This window comes from Sinohyriopsis cumingii, chromosome 7 (genome assembly GCF_028554795.1).
Source record: "Sinohyriopsis cumingii isolate HCF-2022 chromosome 7, ASM2855479v2, whole genome shotgun sequence".
Lineage (NCBI taxonomy): Eukaryota > Metazoa > Mollusca > Bivalvia > Unionida > Unionidae > Sinohyriopsis > Sinohyriopsis cumingii.
The window spans coordinates 93,107,588-93,131,148 of record NC_142967.1 but is presented as its reverse complement, the minus strand read 5'-3'; the positions used below and the strand labels follow the sequence as shown (position 1 = coordinate 93,131,148).

General features: G+C 35.6%; 1 protein-coding gene across 1 annotated transcript; it reads left to right on the top strand.

Moving 5' to 3' along the window:
• Window positions 1-515: 515 nt before the first annotated feature.
• Window positions 516-23,233, top strand: LOC149795724 (ferric reductase 1-like). The gene is made up of 14 exons (XM_089965625.1): window positions 516-668; window positions 2,870-3,013; window positions 6,438-6,586; window positions 7,572-7,663; window positions 9,777-9,873; window positions 10,405-10,602; window positions 11,534-11,629; window positions 15,836-15,998; window positions 17,594-17,710; window positions 19,330-19,445; window positions 19,944-20,030; window positions 20,646-20,802; window positions 21,389-21,529; window positions 22,059-23,233. Exons 1-14 carry the CDS (start codon window positions 614-616, stop codon window positions 22,214-22,216), a joined length of 1,770 nt encoding a protein of 589 aa, XP_089821751.1. The 5' UTR covers window positions 516-613; the 3' UTR covers window positions 22,217-23,233.
• Window positions 23,234-23,561: the final 328 nt, after the last annotated feature.

Sequence of the window (23,561 nt, the reverse complement as noted above, 5' to 3'; positions counted from 1 at the left end):
TTATCGCACGTACCCGTCTGTATAATTTTTGAAGGAGGTCCGTAGGTGTGACACAATGAATTACCGCACGTGACTGTCTGTACAATTTTAGAATTTATGTGCAGGAAGGAGGTCCATGGGAGTAACACCATGAGTTACCGCACTGGGTGACACCAACCCTAGTGACTCCACTGTGTGCAGGATATGATTTTCCAGCAGTTGTTCTACTGCTATCATTTGGTTTCCTTCAATGAAAAAAATTCCGTTTTTAACATGTCAAAAATTAAATTCATAACTTTTCTAAAATTCCATTACTGGCATGTCAAAAATTAAATTAATAACTTTTCAAAACTTCCATTATTAACATGCCAAAACTTCATTCTTCACAAGCGAAAAAAAAATCCATATGTTAAAAAATAAATGTTGCACCTTATTCTTAAAACACGTCAAAGAATTGGCAGATCGGTGAATTACAAAATCTAGCCGCTATGGAGTTACGATCCTTTCGACCAGCCATACATTTTGCATTGCCCTATAAATCGTCTGTCAACTTACGCTAGTGTTTTCATTCGCTTCTGATTACTGCCAGCACGCCAGTCACTTGGAATTACTGCCAGCAGCTGACCTACTCATAATGTTTGGAGCTTCAAGTGCCTTGCTTATCCAAGTTTTTTTCTCAACGTTATCTAGTAAGTACATTTTTATGTCACCCTGAATAGGAGAGATCAACAATTGAACTTGCTCACTTATTATTTGCTTTATTGCATAGTTTAGGTTGTTGTTGTTTGTTACTGTACTATTTTATGCCATCTATCGATGTACACCTCAGCTGAAAAGGATGAATGTGTGAAAATCTAAGGGACCGATCATTTAAGATGGGGGTCTGGGATTATGTATATCAATATTGCTAATGTAATCGGTAAAATAGGTTCTTTTTCTACAAATTACAAGAAGTTATATATATATATATATATATATATATATATATATATATATATATATATATATATATATATATATATATATATATATATATATATATATATAATTTAATGGTCACTGGATATATTTGTTTCTCCAAAAATCAGACAAGACCGCCTCTACCTCTCCCTCCCCCCACCCAAAAAAAATTAAATGGCCGGTCCCTAATGTTGGAATGCTTTTGCTAGCGCACATTTTAATATCACTCTGCGCCATAGCCGCTAAAAAAAAGCGACTCTGCTATCCGACGATTTACTGTCCAATTTTGGATAGTATCCCTATGCTTACCAGCTCTGAACTCTGAATTTGACCATCGTTTTATTCTTGTGCACGTTTATTGAGCAAACATACACATAGTCTTTTGGTTTGTGCTCTTTTGAGGAAAGTCAGGGCCCTTTTTAAAGTTTAGACCCACCCACGCATCCCTACACTTGACCTGATCTGGCCCTGAGAACTGACATCCCTTGAGAGAAGAAAAACAGCTGATATGTCTATGGTAAGACGGAAGGTTCTGAGTTTTGAAATGGGGGTGGGTTGATGCAACATTGCATTTGATAAGACAGACTGGCAGCACGAGTGATTAATACAAATTTTCCTGACATTTCAGTAGGTCTTGATGCAGTCGAGATTCATTAATACCTGATACATTTTGATGCTCAGGAAAATAGTAAGTTATACATTTATTGCAGGGGCGATAGCATGACTTAAGGAATCGCGATACTAATTCATCTCCAAGGGCATTCGCATTAATCATTTTTTTTTTGGGGGGGGGATAAAATCAAAATCAAAGGGATATATATATATATATATATATATATATATATATATATATATATATATATATATATATTGCACAATGGACTTTTATGTTTGGTGAAATATCAGAGAGTGATCAATGGCCCTCCTTCTGCGTACGCCCATGTTCAACTCACATAGGAAACCCATGTAAACCCCATCAGATTAAAAACTTAACTTTACATTTATAAAGATTCATGATCAAACCTATATAACTCATGATCTGTCCATCCTTCGTGCATGCCTTTCAGCGGGGAAACCATCTGACCGGCGGCATTTTTTAAAATATCTACACGTGTTTAAGACACGTGCTTTCAGTTCCACAGCTAAATAATCCAAATCTAATTTTAGTAATGATTTTCCCAAAGTCGAGTCTGTAAAAGGACTGAAATTGTTTGGACAGAACGTTATCTCTATTTCTTTCAATTACAATCAGCATATGCTTTCAAACGATTATCCAATCATCGTCTTCGAAACACACACACACACACACACACACACATATATATATATATATATATATATATATATATATATATATATATATATATATATATATATATATATATATATACTCTCTATTTTATGTTTAGCCATCTTTAGACTGGTTTCCATTTATCTGTATAATTAGTACAGTGACTCACGGTACTGTTTCATCTCAAAATCCTGTTCAACATCCGGCTACTCGGGCGGTAGCATTACTTAACGACTCACTGTACTAATTCAACTCCCATAGTAAACCTGTGCAAGTACTATAATATCAAAAATCAAATAGCTTCCTGACTTTTCTTTTCTGCTAGTTAAGCGTCATTTCCTTTGAGGGACTCTTATTTTGTAATATCAGTGGATCATCACATTAACTGTCAAATTGTTCAATTAAGGACAATACGGATCCTAAGAAAAGTAAAAGTTATGGCCACAGGAAAGTCACTCGCCACCGCAATGACTGTAATTTTCAAGCTATGCTGTAGTTTTATATTATATTATATTATATTATATTATATTATATTATATTATATTATATTATATTATATTACATTACTTTACATTATATTATATTATATTATATTATATTATATTATATTATATTATATTATATTATATTATATTTCAGTAAGCCATGGGTACGGCGTTGGAGCGCCTGCGTCAACGTGCCTTACAATGTTCCCTAAACATAAATCCGACAGGCAGACGTCCGAATCGCCTTTCTTGATTAAGCTAAGTCCGCAAACCTATATACCTGGCAGTTACATTAACGGTTAGCTTGGATTTTGTAGTTTTCTTTTATTTCCTGTTTTTAAATTTATTCCTGCAATTCCTTCGGTCTTTCTCTATTTCTTTTATTTCTTACCAACTTGTTACCCTCCTATCTAGTCGCCATCAAAACAGCCAACAATCCGACCACAGAGAGACAGGCTGGCAGCAGCAGCAGACACAATGGATGTGAAAATAAACATAAAAAAGATCTAAGATTTTGGACAGTGTGTGTGTGTGTGTGTGTGTGTGTGATTAGGATTTTTAACGTAGCTTTAAAAATTGTTCAGTCGTATCACTACGATATCTGCAGTGTGGCAGTTTATAGTGATGCCTAGCACTGGGGCATCATGCCGCGGACACATAGCATGATGCCCCACCCGTTCACATTATCCTGACACCAGGCCGACCAGTTGTAACACTAACCTCTTAATGATGAGCGCCTAGCGAGGTAGCTGTTAGTACCGTTTTTATAAGTCTTTGGTATGACTCGGCCGGTGTTCGAACCCACGACCTTCCGCTTCCGAGGCGGACGCTATAACCACTAGGACACTGGAGCGGTCAAAAGCGTTTGGACAAGTCATACTTCTATAATATCTGGGTTATTAACGAGGTGTCAGATTAAAGGTTTAGCAAAGTTTCAGAACCTAAACGGAGTCCGAAAAGATGATGAAATTTATTTCTAGGAAGGTGTAGATGTAGTTAAAGGTTTTGAGTATGACTGTAAATTTATACAATAAGAACTGATACCTCATGCGACAACCGGCTTGGGATGGCGCCACATAGTGTTGTTGTGGTGCTTCAGACCATGTCTCAATCTTTCAAACCATCTGTATAAAAGGACATGAGGCCACAACAGGAGGTTCTGAATTCTAAATAAAAAAACAAGGATTTGTTGAAGACGTTTTAATTCTCAGAAATCAAATATAATTGTGAAGCGTGTTGATAAGCAAAGGTGGTGATTTTTGGAACACAGACTTTTGCAGTATTTCCTTCATTCATCTGGGCTGTTTCAAGGTGAGGACGAATTCGAATGCCAAAGGTTGCAATGAAGTTTGGGTTCTGTGCGTACAAAGTTTGGTATTTTCGCCTAAATACTGCATCACCTGCGAGATTAGGTGGATTAGAAGACAGCTTGTATTCGATTGATTAGAATATTGTATGGATTAAATTGACTATAAGAAGGTATGGATTAGAAGACAGTTTAGATTACTGGATGAATTAGAAGAGAGTTTGGATCAGATGGATTAGAAGACGGTTTGGATAAGATGGAGTAGAAGAGAGTTTGGATTAGATGGATTAGAAGAGAGTTTGGATTAGATGGAGTAGAAGACATTGATTAGAAGACAGTTTGGATCAGATGAATTAAAAGAGTTTGGATATTGATGAATTAGAAGACAGTTTGGATCATACAGGTTATAAGACAGTTTGGATTAGTTTGATTAGAAGACAGTTTGGATCAGATGGATTAGAAACCGGTTTGGATTAGATAGATTGGAAGACGGTTTGTATTAGATTGATTAGAAGACGGGTTGGATTATATGGATTAGAGGACAGTCTGGATTAGGTGGATTAGAAGACAGTTTGGATCAGATTGATTAGAAGACGGGTTGGATTAGATGGATTAGAAGACGGTTTGTATTTTAGATTGCTTAGAAGGCGGGTTGGATTAGATGGATTAGAGGACAGTCTGAATCAGGTGGATTAGAAGACAGTTTGGATCAGATTGATTAGAAGACGGGTTGGATTAGATGGATTAGAAGACAGTCTGGGTTTGGTGGATTAGAAGACAGTTTGGATTAGAGAGATCAGAAGACAGTTTGGTAATATGCTGAGATATAACGACGGTTTGTTTGCCTCCACATTAAGGCTGAAGCGGAAGCTCTAGCTGCACCCAGACAAAGTCTAATGTCTAAGATCAAGCATCTGTAGGTTAAGATTCTTCAGTTGATCCGTACAGTCGAACTATAGTCAAATTTGTAGTTTACTAATGATCTGTAGAACCGGAGCAAGATCTTGCAATGTGTTCAAAAATCTGTATTGGCCACGAAGCATCTTAAATTTGTTCCTAGGGTATCTCATGCGTGTTAAAAAAATAGTTTACAGTCTAAAATAAACCCAGAAACGCTGGTCTTATCAACGACTTTGGGTCATCATGAATTCGATGTAATTGACAATGGTTCTGTATTAGGAATTTTTTTTCAACCCGTTTTGCTCTATCCATTTCTGAACTCAGCTCATCTGTCGTTGACGTTCAGTAGTAAGAATCAGACTTTGAGTTAGACTGGTAAACAGACTTAATTCACCAAGGTCATACAAATATGAGCGAAAGCCATGCATATTCATGAAGTAACTTTACACCTGATTGTCTGAATTTGTCAACACTTCGGCTGCTATTTCTATCAAACTAAGGAAATAGGCTTATATCATTAGCATATCAACTGAGTTTAATTACGAGCAAGATCAGAAAATAAAAATGAAATTTATGTTAGTTAGAAATAGTTCTCAATTCGCATGCTATGCAATCAATTTATTTTCTCTTTCATGTACCTTTCTTCTCTGTCTAAAAGAAAGCAAGGACTTTTTCCTTTTCCATTATGTTAACTATTGAGAATTAGAGTTTTTTGGGATACAAAGAGTTCTCCAAAAGCTGCACACCAGATAATTACAAAGTACATTTTAGATACATGCATTTCAATAGAACAATTTCTAAAAATCAAAAATAATTTAGGGTTAAAGCGAATAATTTTAATTTAAATCTGAAGAACAAAGTATAAAATAAAAACATAACAAGAAACACTGAACTAAGGCAAAAAAGTGCCTATAAGAAGTTTGTAACGTTGATCTATCATTAGAAATTTAAGCAAACGAATGTATATATATGAAATTTGTATTTGTCATTTTATCTTTCAATAATAATTACAATACTTCATAAGCATGTCTGTTGAACAGTCAGCAGCTGAGTTATGTAAGCCAGTGTAAGCGATATCATTGCCCACTTGAACATCTTTGTATTCTGCCTTTCTCGAATCAAGCATATATATAATTAGTAACAGAGAGTTGCCAGGGGAGGTAAACACTGAAGAACCTTCTACTGAAACGTTCTAGTGAATAATCGCAAGAGCAACGAGTTTTAGACGAATTGACCATCCTCTACAGGTATTTATACTAACAAGTGATCAATCAGGTATGGACTTTGTAGTCTGAAATAAAGAATTCTTATCTTATCTTATAAAGCTTCACCTCATAATCACTATCTTAGTAGGTACTAAGGCAAACCAGCCAATCAGCTGCCACCGAAAAGTGACTTCCCTTGATGACAGACATGTTTAGACGGAACTTAAGCTAAACATGTTCCCCTTTATAATTAAGTCGCACATATTTTTCTACATTGTGTTTTCTGTTGATATTTGTCCATTATTTTACAGTGTCGGTGTATTCTAATGACAGAAGGAGCTACAGGGGAATCCAATTAAGGGCCTTCAGACGAGATGGTGAACCTGAGCGGTCACTGGGTTCATTTGTGCAATTCCCAGAAAACAAGACAAAGGTTTATGATTGCTGGACGGACGCCAAGGTATCAATATGTTTTATTGATTGTGTTTAAGAGGCGTTTGGCGCACATTATTGTTTGTTATTGGTCCTAGGTTAGAACAAAATGAAAGAAAATTTAAATAAACAGTTACGGATAAAGAATTCCAACGTGTTGAAGAAAAAATAATGATTTTTGGAGAATATTTCCTTTTCTGCATTCATGATAATTAGTCACTGGATCGCAAAGTTCCAGTTTCATTATTTTCTCAGTCACTGTTGCTTTAGTTTATTTATTTATTGTTTGTTTGTTTGTTTTTCTTTCTTTCTGTTCGACAAGACTAGAATGGACTTTTCCAAGTGAATACTCCAAAGTATATGTTCTTCTAATCCAGCAGCTTGAAAATAATGCAAAATGTTAAGTACACATTAAACATTTAAAAAAGACCGTTATAAGAATTCTTGGATAAGCAATGGATGACATTGACACGTGGGTCTCTGTAAACTGTTTACTTAATAAAATAGGAAGAACTAATTTCCACTACAAACCATATATAATCGCATATATATATCGAGTCCAACTGCATAAATAAACGCATAATGCGTCGACAGTTTCTTCTACTGATTCCACACAGCAAATACCGAGAACCAGACACTGCTTCTAAGAGAGTATATACGGTATAGGCTTCATTGCGTTATTTTATAAACACACCATTTACTTGTTTTTATCACAACTTCAACGAAAGATGAGTACCCTCTTCCGGTTTATGAGCAGGAATTAGATGTTTTGCCCATGCACACGCTGTAGCTTTTGTGAATCGTTCTCAATCTAATGCTAAAACAATACAGTAAACCTGAAACAATATTGAAAAATATCGTTCCGAGCTGAACTTAGCAAGAAGTAATTCTTTAACATGTATCTAAAAGGCTATTTTGAAAGTGAATGTTAAATCTCTAGGTCCCCATCCCATTTTCCCAAGATATGTTCATCTCTCATTTCACTTGCTAATATATCATGTATTTCAATTTAGAGTATAGTCACACATCGTAACAACGACGAAGTTCAGATGCTGGAATTCACTTGGAAGACGCCGGATCAAAACGTTGGCAGTATTATTTTCGTGTGAGTTTTGGCAATTTAATTCTAACTTTCTGGCTTAATGACCAATGAGTAATATTTTTTTTTAAAAATTCTGTTACTTTTGTGTGTGGGTTAGAGAGAGAGAGAGAGAGAGAGAGAGAGAGAGAGAGATTAAACGTGTGAAAGTCAGTTGTTAACGTCAGCCACGTGTTCTTAAATAAAGACGCAATACATATTGAACATTCTGGATTATGTTTTGTTTGTTCTGATCTCCGCCAGTTGTTAAGCAAGGAAAGATTTCGATAATAATCCTCTAAAAATGGTAATTCTATTACAACCCATGACAACCAAAAATATATTATTATGTATTCAAGGAAGTTTTATTTATTTGGGGTTTTTTTAGGTATAATTTATTAAATACGCCATGTCGGTGGACAAACTCGACAGGTATACAACTGGACAGCCCAATTTCTTGTTAATCGCTTGACAATCAGTGTGCGTACTTCCGGTGCTAAAGTAATGTAATTTATTTAAAGAATTAAACAAGATTAGATATAATTGACATGTCATTTGTGTGAACAAATATTAAAGATCTGTACACTATCTGAAGTGTTGTGTCTATGATGGCGGTATTCATTTTCAAAACGGCGCTGGTGTTACAAAGCAAAAAAAAAACCTGCATTATCTTTAATTCAAAACGGGTGATTTGTTTTCATAGTGTTTGACACAAACTTTGATGCAGCAACCGACCATTTTCTAACAACATTAGTACTGGCGTGTTTAGATACGAATGCAGTTATTATTCCGTCATTTTGATCAATTCAGGAATAGAACTGTAACCCTCGAACGTTTTCCTCTAAAACTTTTGCAAAGTTTACATTTACATTGTAATTATTATTATTATGTACTCATTTATTTCTCCGTTAATATTACATTTTCAGAATCGTTAAGTATTTTACGATATTGCACACCTTCATATTGCACTCACGTGCAGGACACGTGTGCCCTATAGTATATTAGAAACTACTTTGTAAACAAATCATGTACACTCCTGTAGCAGACGCTTTACGTTTTGGTTGTTTAAATTTGTTTCTAAATGAACTAAAGCAGATGTTTCGTGGACTGCCACATACCAGCTGCTTTGCTGCATTCCGCATTAACTTTTTTGATACATTGTTTCGGATTTTGGCGATAGACGTCAGATTTCATAAAACTGCTGTGTACCAACAAATAACATGCAAGTTACAAGTCATAAACTGTCTCCTTTAGCTGGTAATAAGAATGCAAAAAATATACTTACAGTTTTACATCCTAAATTTCCTCAAAATGTACTTTCTTCGTTCTGCACATCCGATTTACATGAGCCATGTCATGGGTTCTCACGCTTGATTACACATTTCAAAATTGTACTGTAGTTTCGACTATATTCCAAGTGCAATTACATCCTACTTATTGCACTCAAGATGAAATAAACGTTAAATTCCGTTGAATCTTTTTGATAATTGAAATTGAAAGACTTCATATTTTACCCACATTATGATTTCAAACATTCAATGACAGAAACAGAAACACATTTGCAGATGTCAACACGATGCCAATCCGATGTATTTCATGTGGAATTGTCACATATAAATCTAGTCCATAATCACGAAATTGTGTAGAATGGACAAAAATACCAAAATCTATTCATTCCAGATCAAATGGAAAAATTGTTGCAATGCACATTCATTCAAAATATGACTCCAAATTTAAATTTTAACTAGACACGCCATTTTCTTTCGAAAGTTATGTCTAGCGTGAGACTAAGTTCAAACTTATCTGGGCGGGGTTATGTGTGCATTAATAATGTTGTTGTGTAATGATGAATCTGCGCTTGTGTATTTGGTTTGGATACGGCATGCATTCAGTTACATTGTTTCTTGTAGTGTATTTTTGTTTATATAATTAAGCCTTAGGTGGAATAAGAAAATGAACATATAATAAAAAGGTTACTGCATTTATATGGGAAAATGTGAACTCGTTTCGTCGGATGGATATACTGCACTCCCAAGGTCGTGCAGTATTTCCATCTGAAAAACTCGGTCTTATTTTCCCATACAATTGCAGTAACCTATAAAAATCAGATAACTTGAATCATCTTTTTTATTTTGTTTAGAGCAACTGTGGTTGAGAAATACAATCTTTTCTGGTTTAACATAACAACGGAATTGAGATCCGGTCAACCCACCCCACCTCCACCCATGCTTGAACAGGTAAGGCCATTGATGTACAGCACGATGACGTCGTTCAAACTATTTATTACAATCGATAAAAGGAATCGGGGCCATGGATAAAAGACAGCAATATCAATCTATCAATTCACTTAAAAAAACATATGTCGAACGAACAACACATGATCCAGATTTGCTTTGCGATTATTCCACGGAGAAGAAAAATTACATTTTGTAAAACTATATTAATAATGCTTTTTTCTGTTAGGAAAAAAAAAGAAAAAGTAAATTTTACTTTAACAACAAACATTTTATAACCACCGAATACATGATTAAGACTTGACATATTTGGGGACGATTTGCAAATTCATCCATGAAAAGAGATATTTTAAATCAAGTACCTATCGAAAGACACCAAACTGAGACTTTGTTGTCCATAACTCTATAATATGTTGAATTTAATAAAGATAACTGAATCGGATAACTTTCTTTTGCATAGGTTTCTTTTTCAAAGCAGTTTGAAATTAAATACAAACAGGAATTGTTAACCCAAGTCCTTGCCCTTTTCTTCAGATCACACCGGAAGTGAAAACGATAGCCTGGGATCAATGCGGTAAGACTAAGGGGTGCTTTTTGTATCCGCGGATGTGTCAAGGAAGTGACTGTTATGCGGCTGTATCATTCAGAAAAAATGCCGATACAATGGAGTTTGAGCTACTAGCTGAAACGGACGGATACGTATCGGTTGGATTTTCTGCGGACAAAAAGATGGTAAACAGATATAATACATTTTGATCTGCACTAAAAACCTAAATGAGAAATTCACAGCCTTTATATCAGAAAGTGTATCTTAACGAATGGATCCATAAAATATGCATCAATCGCTGTTTTTATCAGAGTAGGCTCTGGCGTCAGCAGACTGAAATTCACATTTGTTTTACTCCTAAACGTGTTTCTAGTGCTGTTTTAATATAAGATTGAAGTAATTACAGATATACTCAAATAATTACACCATAAAACTACGAAGTAATTACATTAGATTGTGCCTTCTTATAATAGACCCAAAATGTCCTGTTTTTCCACGAGTCAGCCTGGTTTTGAAGGGCTTGGTGTCCTGGTGTCTCAAAATCTTCAAGGTCCATCTTGCGTTAGAACGTTTATAGTTGTTTTGCTTGCTTTTGGTAAGAGAATTTCCTGATCATATCAGCTTCAATCTTGTGTCTTAGGCAGGTATACCGTTTTAAATCTGAGTTGAGGTTTGGTTCTTATCACCTCCAGTTTGAAACTAATTAGCATCCCTCTTCAAGGTTTGGTTTTTGGTAATTCTTGTTTCTGCAACACCAGAACACACAAATGCCTCATCTGCATTTCACCATAACTGTAATATACAGATCCCTACTTGTTTCTTCAGATTGTAGCTTTTCAGATGTTGGCGCTTTTTGTGGCTTGCCGATCTGATTAAAATCAGGGACACTGGATATCTGATTTTAATCAGACTGAATGGCCTGTTTGATGATGTTTGTTCTTGAAATCAGTAGATTTTCCTCCCCACCAACATATTTTTTTAAAAGAAAGACAAATAATTAAATAATTTTTAAAGTTTCGGATAAACATAGGAGTTCGTACAGGTAGTAATTTTAAACTGAAAATGTAACAAATATCTACTGTTATTTTTTTTTTTGTTTCCTTTATTTCTATACAGGGCGAAGACGAAACAATTTCCTGCACTGCCGCTGGGGAAAGATTAACAGTGCAACACGGTTTTAATCCGCTATACTACAATGCTCTGCAGTATCGGGTCAGTTGAGGTTTAATCAGTTTCTTGCAACATTTTCAGTTTAAAAAATTAATTGTATTAGCTGAGTCAAGTTTTATTTTGAACACTTTTAATACTTCTCTTCACAAACAAAATTAATATAGTACAATATATTCATAAGATTGTGTTACATAGCACATAATTACATATATATTTACTCCTAAACCGTCTGTGACATCGGAAAGCACATTTTCTTTAGAAAATCTTTCGATTTTTAATTATTTTTTTTATTTCACTCGATTGCGCAACAACTTTTTTTTCTCTTATTTATACAACGGTTCGGATGTATGCATTACTTTGTGGTGAAGAATAATCCAGATAAAATCACCTGGCACGCTTTTTCGCGCACCAGAGCCAGAGTTCGAACCGAGGACCACATAGGTACCAATCATTCTCTTTACCGATTCTAATTTCTGTTGTCATAATAATTGTTGCTGTTGCTATTATTATTATTATTATTATCATTATTATTATTATTATTATTATTATTATCATCAATGCTACATAAATTAGATTTTAACATAAATTGTACAGTGTCCTGTACTATGCTTAATACGGTAAAATAATCGATCGATTGACTAATTAGCTGACTGATATTTTAGCTGAGGAGAAAATGCAGATCGACGGTTCTTGCCTAAAAATATATAAAACTGCATTAAGTATCTAATAATAATAATTATTATACCTCTCTCTCATTCGGGGAATTCCCATCATTGTTCAAAACTGCCATTGTAAAGCCTCTGCTGAAGAAACCAACACTCGATCATAACGATTTAAAGAACTACCGCCCAGTTTCTAATCTCCCATTCATATCAAAAATCTTAGAAAAGGTTGTTCTATCCCAGCTTTTATCTCATCTGAATTCAAACAGTCTTTTAGCAATGTACAATCTGCATATCGCCCTTGCCACAGTACTGAAACTACTCTTCTAACAGTAGTTAATGACATTCTCTCTGCTTTGGATAGCGGAAAGATTACAGTCCTCACCCTCCTTGATTTGTATGCAGCATTTGACACAATAGAGCATGATATATTACTTCACCGTCTCCAGCATGTATTTGGCATTCATGATACAGCCTTACTGTCGTTCAAGTCCTACTTGGTCAACAGGACACAAATGGTGTCTGCAAATGGAATACACTCCAGCCCAGTTAATCTATGTTGTGGTGTTCCACAGGGGTCTGTTCTTGGACCTGTTCTTGGACCTGTTCTCTTCATTCTATAAACTCAGTCACTCTCAAGTGTCATATATGATCATCCAGTGTCTCACCAATTGTACGCTGATGACACCCAAATATACAAACCTAGCCACCCAACTGAAGTTGATGCTACCATCCAAGGTGTAGAGAGGTGCATTTCTGATGTGAAATCATGGATGACATGTAACAAGCTGCAGATGAATGATGATAAAACTGAGGCCATTCTGATTACAACACAAAGACTTTCTCATTCACATCCTTCACCTCAAACAATAAATATCAGTAACACCAACATTAAATTCACACAGTCAGTACGAAACCTAGGTGTCACTCTGGACAGTACTCTCACGTTGCGGCAGCATGTCATGAACATATGCAAGGCTGCATATCTTGAGCTCCATTCGCAAGTATCTTTCAGTTGATGCCACTAAAACACTTGTATGTTCATTAGTACTTTCAAGACTGGACTATTGTAACTCAATTCTGTCTGGTTCATCTCAATATCTACTTCAGAAACTTCAAAAACTTCAAAACACAGCCGCTTGGATCATACTTAGAGTACCACGATCAGAGCACACCTCCCCGCTGCTCTGTACCCTACACTGGCTATTCATTCGATCCAGAATCAAACACAAAATTTGTTCTCTGTGTTACGTTTCACTGTCGGACTCTAGTCCAACATACCTATCCGACCTCACCCATGTGCATACACCAGCAAGATACTTACGCTCCTCTTCTGACAATCGTATACTCATTATTCCCACAATAAAAACAAAGTCATATGGACAGCTTTCTTTTGCATACCAGGACCCAGCAACGTGGAATGAATTGCCCACTGAACTTAGACACAATGACACAGTGATCCCATTCAAGAGTGCTCTTAAAACTCACTTATTTCGACTGCAAGAACAAACTTAAAGACCTAACAATGTTCCCTACCTTAAATATTTTCAGCATGTTTTTTATGTTTTCTAATTTCATGGTGTTTGTTTTTGTAATAATACCATTATATATGTTTATTTTATGTTATAGGTGTTGTCTAATGTTGTAAAGCGCTTAGAGCTTCTAAAGATTAGGCGCTATACAAAGTCCTCATTATTATTATTATTATTATTATTATATAATTGTAAAATCCATGCAGATCGACTGTTCTTGCCTTAAAATGTATAATAAAAAGAAAAATCTCCTTTTATCGGGGGGGGGGGGTCTGGTGGAGTAGAAGTAAGGAAACATTTCATGAGTGAAGTGGAAACATTGTAGTTTAAACATTGTATCTAGAGTGACGAAGCCACAAAAACATTTCAAGAGAAACGTGAAAACATTGTGTTGTAACGCCACTCGTGAAAATACAAAATGATTTCACTTCGCTCGTGAAACATTTCATTATGTCAATAAAATGACAATATGTGTTCTTTTTATTATATATTTCGTTTCTAGAGTAAGTTGTCTTTACTAGGAAATGGCTAAATGTATGCCCTGCATGCACTTAAAATGTGGCAGCTTCTGAGGGCTTCTCAAAAATGGGCCACCACCAGGGGTTCCATCACACAGACCGCTTGTCCGTTTGTTTACACCCCACCCCCCACCCCAAAAAAAACAAACATAGGCAGCTATATTCCGGGATCCGTCTCTGTTCGCGTTTATGACTGCAGCTGTAAATTTAAGTGTAACGTAACATTATTTCATGAACACTTATTTTTTATTCTTATTCTGAGATGCTAACAAAATGTCAACATTGAGCAAACTGTTAAGGTAATTTACTAGACTTCGAAATACCTTTCTTATAACAAGTGGCGGTTTCGGTAAAACTGTAAATCACTAATCATATAAATCCTCCGTCTTTTGCATCTGGTCAATCGTGGACGCCTGCTCCCGGGCATCCAAAAAGGGTAAAAGCTAGAAATCACTTTAAACATAATGTTATTGTAAATATAATCAAATGAGTCCAAACATATATGATACAAGGTATAATAAGTTTGAACTCCATGCTTAATGTAATTACAGGTGTAAATTAATTCCTCATAAGTTTCAATCATTAAAATGATCTTTTAATTAATATCGCGTAAGTTTATTTACCATATGTTTAGTGTCTATTTTCGTTCCTTTTCTTTCCTTTTGTCTTACGTTTGTATCTTTATTGGTTAAAAATATTCTTTTGTCTGTGCTTAAGTTCACTCATTTTCGGAATTCAGACTACACGTCTGATACAGGGCAACTACCGTTACTAGGTATTAACATTAAAATATTAGTAATAATGAGACAAGTAATGTAAATGATGTAAAGAAAGGTGTTAACTTACCAAACAAATTTACTTATACTGTTATTTACTAAAACACAGAGGTACAAAATGGATGTCTTAAGCGCTATCTTTTTCTATCCTTTCAACAGACTGATTTGTGCAAACTGCATTGAAGTTTTGCGGCCATTTTTTGGGAAAGGGACCCCGCAATACTAATGTACCATCATCGTTCGGTTATTTGTTTTATAAGGTGTTTGGAGGTCTAAACAAACTCAATGATTCTCAAGAAACTCATATAATAGAAAGAACACAAAATGGGGTTGCTGTCATATATTTGTAAACAAAATGTTTAATTTGAATAATTGTAACGGTCACTGCTATTACACTCCAGTGACCGGATTGGGAGTGTGTAATCATTGTTTGGTTAGGAAACACATTACTCCTGACCACGGGAGACACATGATCGTTCAATACATTGCATTCATATAGGACATTTGCGGGGGTGGGTGGGTTTAGAATGGCCATTGTGACCAAGCGATTGCTGAACACAGGTGACCGGGAGGACAGGTTTGACCGTATTTGTCATTTATATGTTTGATTTTGCCTTGTTTCTTCTTATTTAAACAGGTTGATTAAGGTAGCCATACATAAGTGAAACTGACCGGTTGTCCACTATCCAGATAATGTGTTAGTGACCTTAGGTGACTTGTTTGTGATGAAATGACCTGACGATGGATGCATATTTTTCAGAGTAATCTAACCGCTATGGAGGTCCAGCAAAGAGACGGACAGATTTACTGTCGCTTTGCCCGCCCAATGGTAACCCAGACGTACGGGGTTGGGCCACAAAGATATACGTTCGACTTGAATAACAAGTACTACATATTTCTGGCCTGGGGCAGACTCTACAAAGGTTAGCTGGCGTCAGACATCAGCCATTGTCATTTTCCGTTAGTTAATATAACTTTTTTTGTCAAGGATGTAATAAACAACTCAATGGATGACAAGATAAAAGAAAAAACATTACTGCAATAAGCCTATTGACCCTTGATCATGCATACAATATTAACTTAACTACATTTATGGCAGGCAAATATAATAAATTAATCCATCCATCCATCTATGCATCATGCATACACACATGCATATAACACACACACACACACACACACACACACACACACACACATATATATATATATATATATATATATATATATATAGAGAGAGAGAGAGAGAGAGAGAGAGAGAGAGAGAGAGAGAGATCTTACATTATATTCAGAACAGAGCTATTTGACTTTTGAGAAGACAAATAATAGAAATATAAAATATATTTCAGCTATAAAATAAGAGTCATCACAATTAATCCAAGATAGGGAGAAAATAATGAATTACCATCAATGTATATCTTGTTCGTGTTGAACATAATTATAATAATGGACGTCTAATGCTTCATTACTCACGTTTGGCAATCTCTACTCGGACCAGGTTTCTCGGGTATTTTTTGAGGATTCTTGGTTCTAAACATGGTTGTATGTCGCACTGCTAACCGAATCAAGATCAAAAACAGTGTACGTCTCTGATGCACAACCAGTCAGATGTTGTTATTATTGTTGTTATTATAGGGTTTAACGCCATTTTTCAGCACAAGATAGACTGTACATAGCGACCAGTATTAATAGTGGATGAAGAACCCGGGAAAACCCCGGAAAGAACCACCGACCCACGAGAAGCTACCGGCAAACTTTCTCACATACCCACATTGTCTGAGCCCGAGACAGGAACCGTTGGAGACATACGTGAGCTGGCAGGGATCCGTAACGGTGAGCGTTACTCGGAGCCCCTCAGACGTTGTAGAGAGCGAAATTGCGAGTCGTGTTACAGGGTGGAGGTTTTGGGGTGTGTGGTGGTGGTGGTAATACAGGTACAAATGTAAGTGATAAAATCGAGCTGATATTTTATCCCCAGTCAGGGCCGGGGAAAGGCTTTGGGATGCCGTTATAGATCTATAAATACACCAAGAAAGCAGTCCTTAAACTGTCCTGTGTATGTGTATAATTATTATAGCTATGTTAGGCTAAGTAGTAGACGGTTTAGACCTAAATACGGTTTATTTTAACACACGTAATTTTATCCAAGGCAACCAGGTGGGGTGGGGTCATCATGACTAGGTTGGCCCGAGGTGGGTCCTTAATTCAGTCCTTTAAAATGGTATTTTTAAGGACCAGTTTGTCATTCTTGCAATGATACGATGGTTGCGATATCGTTGTGTATCGTCTGTCTGCATTCAGGTGAGTGTTTTTATTTAAAATTGTTTTAACTCGTGCTGATATATCGTCGGAATGTCAGCTGGCCGTCGATTTTAAAGTTTTTAGCTTGAAATTTATGTTAGTGAAAAGGAGGTAATAAATTTATAATGAAATTTGATGCGTCAAACGAACCATAAATGAAAGGTTCAACGTGGCAAGCAACTATTTTGTTTTAAAATATATATTTCACTATTTTTAGGTACCAATGTAATGGAAAAACACATAGAACTACCAGCAGTGTCGGACAATACTGCAGATTTTCTTAGTACAGTAATCATGCGTGGCTCATCATTGCCAGAGAAAACCAGGGTACATGGTACGCACATGATTATCACTAACTTCTGTATTCTCCCCATAACTAATATTCTTTGATTCAAAACAATTTCACAGTTAATACACACAAGTGCAAACAGTTGTTTTAAATTGTTACCAGGTTAGTATAATTTTTATTTTTTTGCAAAGAAGCGTTTTTATTATACACATATGTCAATCACACCAGCTTCTTAACTCCTAACGCATTACACAGTGATAAAATTTACCAGTTTGCCATTTTAGAATGGAAATTTCATCAGGAAACACGCCCATATTTACCTAATCAAAGATAGAGTAATTTCGAACGGTTGCATTAATAATTGTGGCTATTTTTTTCTTCTCTCCAATATCGATTGATAAAACATCATTTTCGTCACCTCCTTCGTCGTTCATGTTATCGTAGTAATTTTTTGTCGTCTTTAACACTCGGCATTGTCTTCGTTCTCTTCTGATATTATTATTTGTAGAGTTTGTAGAATAAGTACATTGATAACGTGTACACTCGAGTTTCAGATAGGAGTTTGTAGAATAAAAACATTGATAACGTGTACACTCGAGTTTCAGATAGGAGTTTGTAGAATAAGTACATTGATAACGTGTACACTCGAGTTTCAGATAGGAGTTTGTAGAATAAGTACATTGATAACGTGTACACTCGAGTTTCAGATAGGAGTTTGTAGAATAAGAACATTGATAACGTGTACACTCGAGTTTCAGATAGGAGTTTGTAGAATAAGTACATTGATAACGTGTACACTCGAGTTTCAGATAGGAGTTTGTAGAATAAGTACATTGATAACGTGTACATTCGAGTTTCAGATAGGAGTTTGTAGAATAAGTACATTGATAACGTGTACATTCGAGTTTCAGATAGGAGTTTGTAGAATAAGAACATTGATAACGTGTACATTCGAGTGTCAGATAGGAGTTTGTAGAATAAGTACATTGATAACGTGTACATTCGAGTTTCAGATAGGAGTTTGTAGAATAAGAACATTGATAACGTGTACATTCGAGTTTCAGATAGGAGTTTGTAGAATAAGTACATTGATAACGTGTACATTCGAGTTTCAGATAGGAGTTTGTAGAATAAGTACATTGATAACGTGTACATTCGAGTTTCAGATAGGAGTTTGTAGAATAAGAACATTGATAACGTGTACACTCGAGTTTCAGATAGGAGTTTGTAGAATAAGTACATTGATAACGTGTACACTCGAGTTTCAGATAGGAGTTTGTAGAATAAGAACATTGATAACGTGTACATTCGAGTTTCAGATAGGAGTTTGTAGAATAAGTACATTGATAACGTGTACATTCGAGTTTCAGATAGGAGTTTGTAGAATAAGTACATTGATAACGTGTACATTCGAGTTTCAGAAATCAATCAAGACCACTTGATTACTGATATAGAATTTCAGAAGTCAAAATTTAGTTTTGTACACGTTGACAGGGATAGTGCACAGTTTTTGTGTGTATCTTGTGCTTCTTCTTCTTCTTCTTCTTATTATTATTATTATTATTATTATTATTTCTACTACTACTACTACTACAACTACAGCTTCTACTGCTGCTACTATAACTGCAAAAACTACTACTATTACTACAAATGGTGTTACTCAGGTTCCCTGATGATAGTAGCATGGATGCTGTTGGTGGGCTTAGCTACAGTAATCGCTCGTCATTTTAAGAGCATGTGCGAGTCCAAACAAATTCTAGGAACCAAGATATGGTTTCAGGTAATACTATCTATCTATCTATCTATCTATCTATCTATCAGTCAGTCAGTCAGTCTGTCTGACTGTCTGTCCGCCCGTCCGTCTGTCTATCTATTTACATAATCTATTTACATATCGACTTTTTAAATTACAAAAAATTAAGTTGAAAATATCCAAACCCTGTTTTATTATAACGGTTAATTATTCATATGTATAATTGACTGAAATATATCTTCTACAGCGCCATCTGCACCGTCCTTTTTAAATGGCTTCTACATATTATGTCTGCGATTTTATTCTAAAACCATCCAGGAGATCTCTCGAGCTGTAGGTAGACGTGTAAATGTTGCAAGAACTGCATTAAAACGTGTTAATAGAATTTAACTTTGTATTTTTCTCCTTTTTCGTTTTTGTTTGTTTTTTGTTTGTTTCTTTATTTGTGCATTGGACAAAAATGATAGCGAGCGCTTAGTGACATAATTATTCAGCATTTATTAAAGAATCATGCGGTATTTTTAGATTCACAGGGCCGCCGCAGTCCTGGCCTGGGCTCTGACCGCAATCAGTTTCATTATAATTTTCGTCCATGTTGGAGGTCTGACCAAGGTGAGTATTTAAACCAGTTTTTGGCACCGTTACTGGAAATTTGTTTGTCGAACCCTAATCTTTATGCATTAGTGATTGTGATATTAGTAATTATGAAAAGAAATGAATAATTGTTAAAACCAAGGTCATGCGATAAATTTTGAGTAGTGATTAATTGGAACCATATTTCTAGTCATAAACGCCTAATCACAACTCTGGTTGTATTCGAAATGTCGCTAAATTTGAAAATTAAAGCAGATCTTGCATTGTTTTGTTGATCTTTACTACCATACATCTGCCATTGCAGTTGCAGACGTACCATTTTCGCACCTTTGGTAGGATAATAGTTTATGTTCAGCAATCGGTTCTTATCTTGGTTCCCAGAATAGCATTACACTGACACACTTTAATAATATATGACAATGAAAAGAATTTTACACGTAAAAGTAATCTATATGTAAAAGGTATTGATCCTTCACCAGGAAATGCAAACACGCACACACACACACACACACACACACACACACACACACATATATATATATATATATATATATATATATATATATATATATATATATATATATATATATATCAGTCACTTTCATTAATAACCTTGATGTACCTGATTGACAGTTAAGTGCGACCCACGGATACATCGGAATCACACTCATGGCGGCCAGTTCAGTGCAGGTGCTTGCTAGATTACTGAGAGAGGGTCTGGACTCCAGTATCAGTCCAATCTTTAACTGGGAACACTGGTTTTTTGGAAAATCGTCACACATTCTATCGGGTAAGTTGTACTAATTCATTTTAAATAGTGCTCTTTGAAACTGGGGGAGTATTATGTAGGGTGGAAACAGAAATCAGTTTCCAAGAAGTCATGAAGACAGCATATAGACTCCAGTATTAGAACGGTAATTTTCATATAGACTCACTACAAAACAATGACAACAAATTAAGAAGCAAAGCAACACCTGGCTTCAAATTCATCAACAGAACTTAAGGTATATGATTGGTGAACTGAAGTAAGAATCAGGTTAAATCAAATAAATTTGTTGAACTGAAGCTCAAGTCTTGTCAAGACTTAAGTGGTGTTGGTAAAAATCCAATTAGATTAGACGAAATTTAAGTCTTGGTTAGACCTGACCAATAAAACGTCAAGCACATCTTCAGAACATACTGGCGTCAGCACGTCGGCGCTGCTGTGTATAATTATATGTAATTTTGTTTAATTTTTTTTCAAACTGAAGTCAGAGCTGGTTGAACAATTTAGGATCACAAGCTTAGCAGTGTGCGAACAGTAGAGCATCCCAAGTATATAGTTTTAAAAAACGGATTACAGGCAATAGAACATTTTATCATTTTGTTGTCCGCAGCCGTGGCCCTCTTCCTTGCCTTTAATTCGGTCATCATTCCGGGAACACAGAAGATTTTCGGGACCATTGTGATAGCCGTATGGACTGGCTCGCAGTTAATCTGGGAGCTTCTCTTTGAAATCAAGAAATGCAGAAATTCAGGTTCTCTCTCTCTCTCTCTCTCTCTCGTTGGATTAGAAAACATTTCAGGATTTCATTATTCCTTAAAATCATCTCCATCGTAGTCATATTTTATGATAAGACTTTTGATGCAATATAAGAATTTGAAGTATGTATCATATGTTTTGTTATAATAAGCAGTCACAGAATGTTGTCTCGTACATTATCTAACCTTGCTCCCCATCCTGCAGCAGGAAATAGCAGTAGCCTCAGCGTTGGCTAGCGATGGGCTTTGAGGTAGGGGCAAAACAGAGAACAGAGAACATACACAAACTACCGAACTTGGGATAGCGCCCAAGATCAAACTTGGAACTGTAGAGGTGCAGGTGAATGCATTTTCCTTGCTCAGTCCAGTGCCAAAATTTTCAATGAACATTTCTTCATGCCACTTTGAAATTCATCTGGATCTTCAAATTAAATTTTATATTGTAAGGTTGATAACAAGGAATATTTATTGTTCACTGTTAAGTATAAACCAGTTTAATTTTATTTTGTCTTTTCTACAACACAGAACCCTCCTATGGGCCACAAAACACAGCACATTTTGAAATGGAGAAACAGAATGGAAAGACAGGAAAAACGAAATGTGGTCTGGTTCTACTGGGAGCGTATCTCGTCACACTAGCAGTCCTAATGGTTGTTGGATTATTATCTGTTCTCCTGTTCTAATGTACGGTGATTTAGTGAAGCTGGTGGAAATCTAGTGGACATGGAAGATGTAACAGTTGATGAATTTATGCACAATATAAACTTTGCATCACGTTATATAAATCTTTGAGCATGCAGTTGTTGGCTTAAGTGAACAAAATATCAGTAAAAGCAGCGAAAACACAAAGTACAATGACCAGGCATGCCAGATGATCCTAAGAAAGGCATGTGACTTTTTATTGGTCTTTTAGCAGGGTACAAGTCTATAAGTCATGTATATATATTTTTTCCCTGGGTTTATTGGATCTTGCGACAAAAGATCGATGCAAATATATTTAATACTTTCAGATTTTTTTGGCCATGTAAAGTTTAAAGCTTAATCAATTCTTTCAACTTTATATTTGATGAATGCACATTTACTATTGACCATACTTGTATTCTGCGGAACACGGTCGTCTCACCGATAAACAATTTTGTTTAAATTAAGATCTACTTGTCAATAAATAGAGATGACGGGCACTGACATGGCCGTGTTCTGTTGACCATTTTATTCATGAATTAAATTATCGATGTCATATTGCTGAAAGTACGAAATGACGTTCTAAACATATCGTTACTAACAATGGCTCTCCGTAATGGAAAATGTAAGGCTTTATCTGATAGGCTACTTAAAATGTAAGGCTTTATCTGATACGCTACTTAAAATAAATGGACCGTGAGTTCAAAATGTCACCAGACTATGAATTGTTATCAGTGTCTGTCAGATTTCTGTCATGTGGGTTATCTCAATTTTGATCAGATTTGCCAATGAACGGTGTGTATTATGTCACAGCGTCCTAATTACACGGTGTGACAAATTCCCTGCATAATTGTGTACAAAACTTAGATATATAGAAATGTTTTAAAACGGTTTAGCTAAATAAAACCACTGATGTGTGTAAAGTGTCGAATTTTGAATTGTATTGAACCTTAAAGTTGAATGCATCGAACATTAAAATTTTATCACATTTAAGCCAGAAAAGTCTTTGTTAAGAGTCACTTCGATCTTTCTTCTTTTTCCCCCCCCCCCACCCCAATGTCAGTGTTAAAACTTGAAATTCTAGAATTTATGACTCAGTGAGATTGACTAGGGCATTGCTACGCTGTCCTGAGAAAGTAAACATTTGAGCTACCACCATAACTACTTGATAGGAACCCATGTAAAATTATCATTTTCCAAGGGAAATTTATATGCCCCGTACTTCACAGATTCTATGCTGTCTGAAATCTGACGGAAGAAATGATTATCTTAGGATAATTTAGGAACCGCTGCTTACGATTGGCCAAAGTAAGATAAGGCGTACACTTTGAAAGTAATGTAAATTTA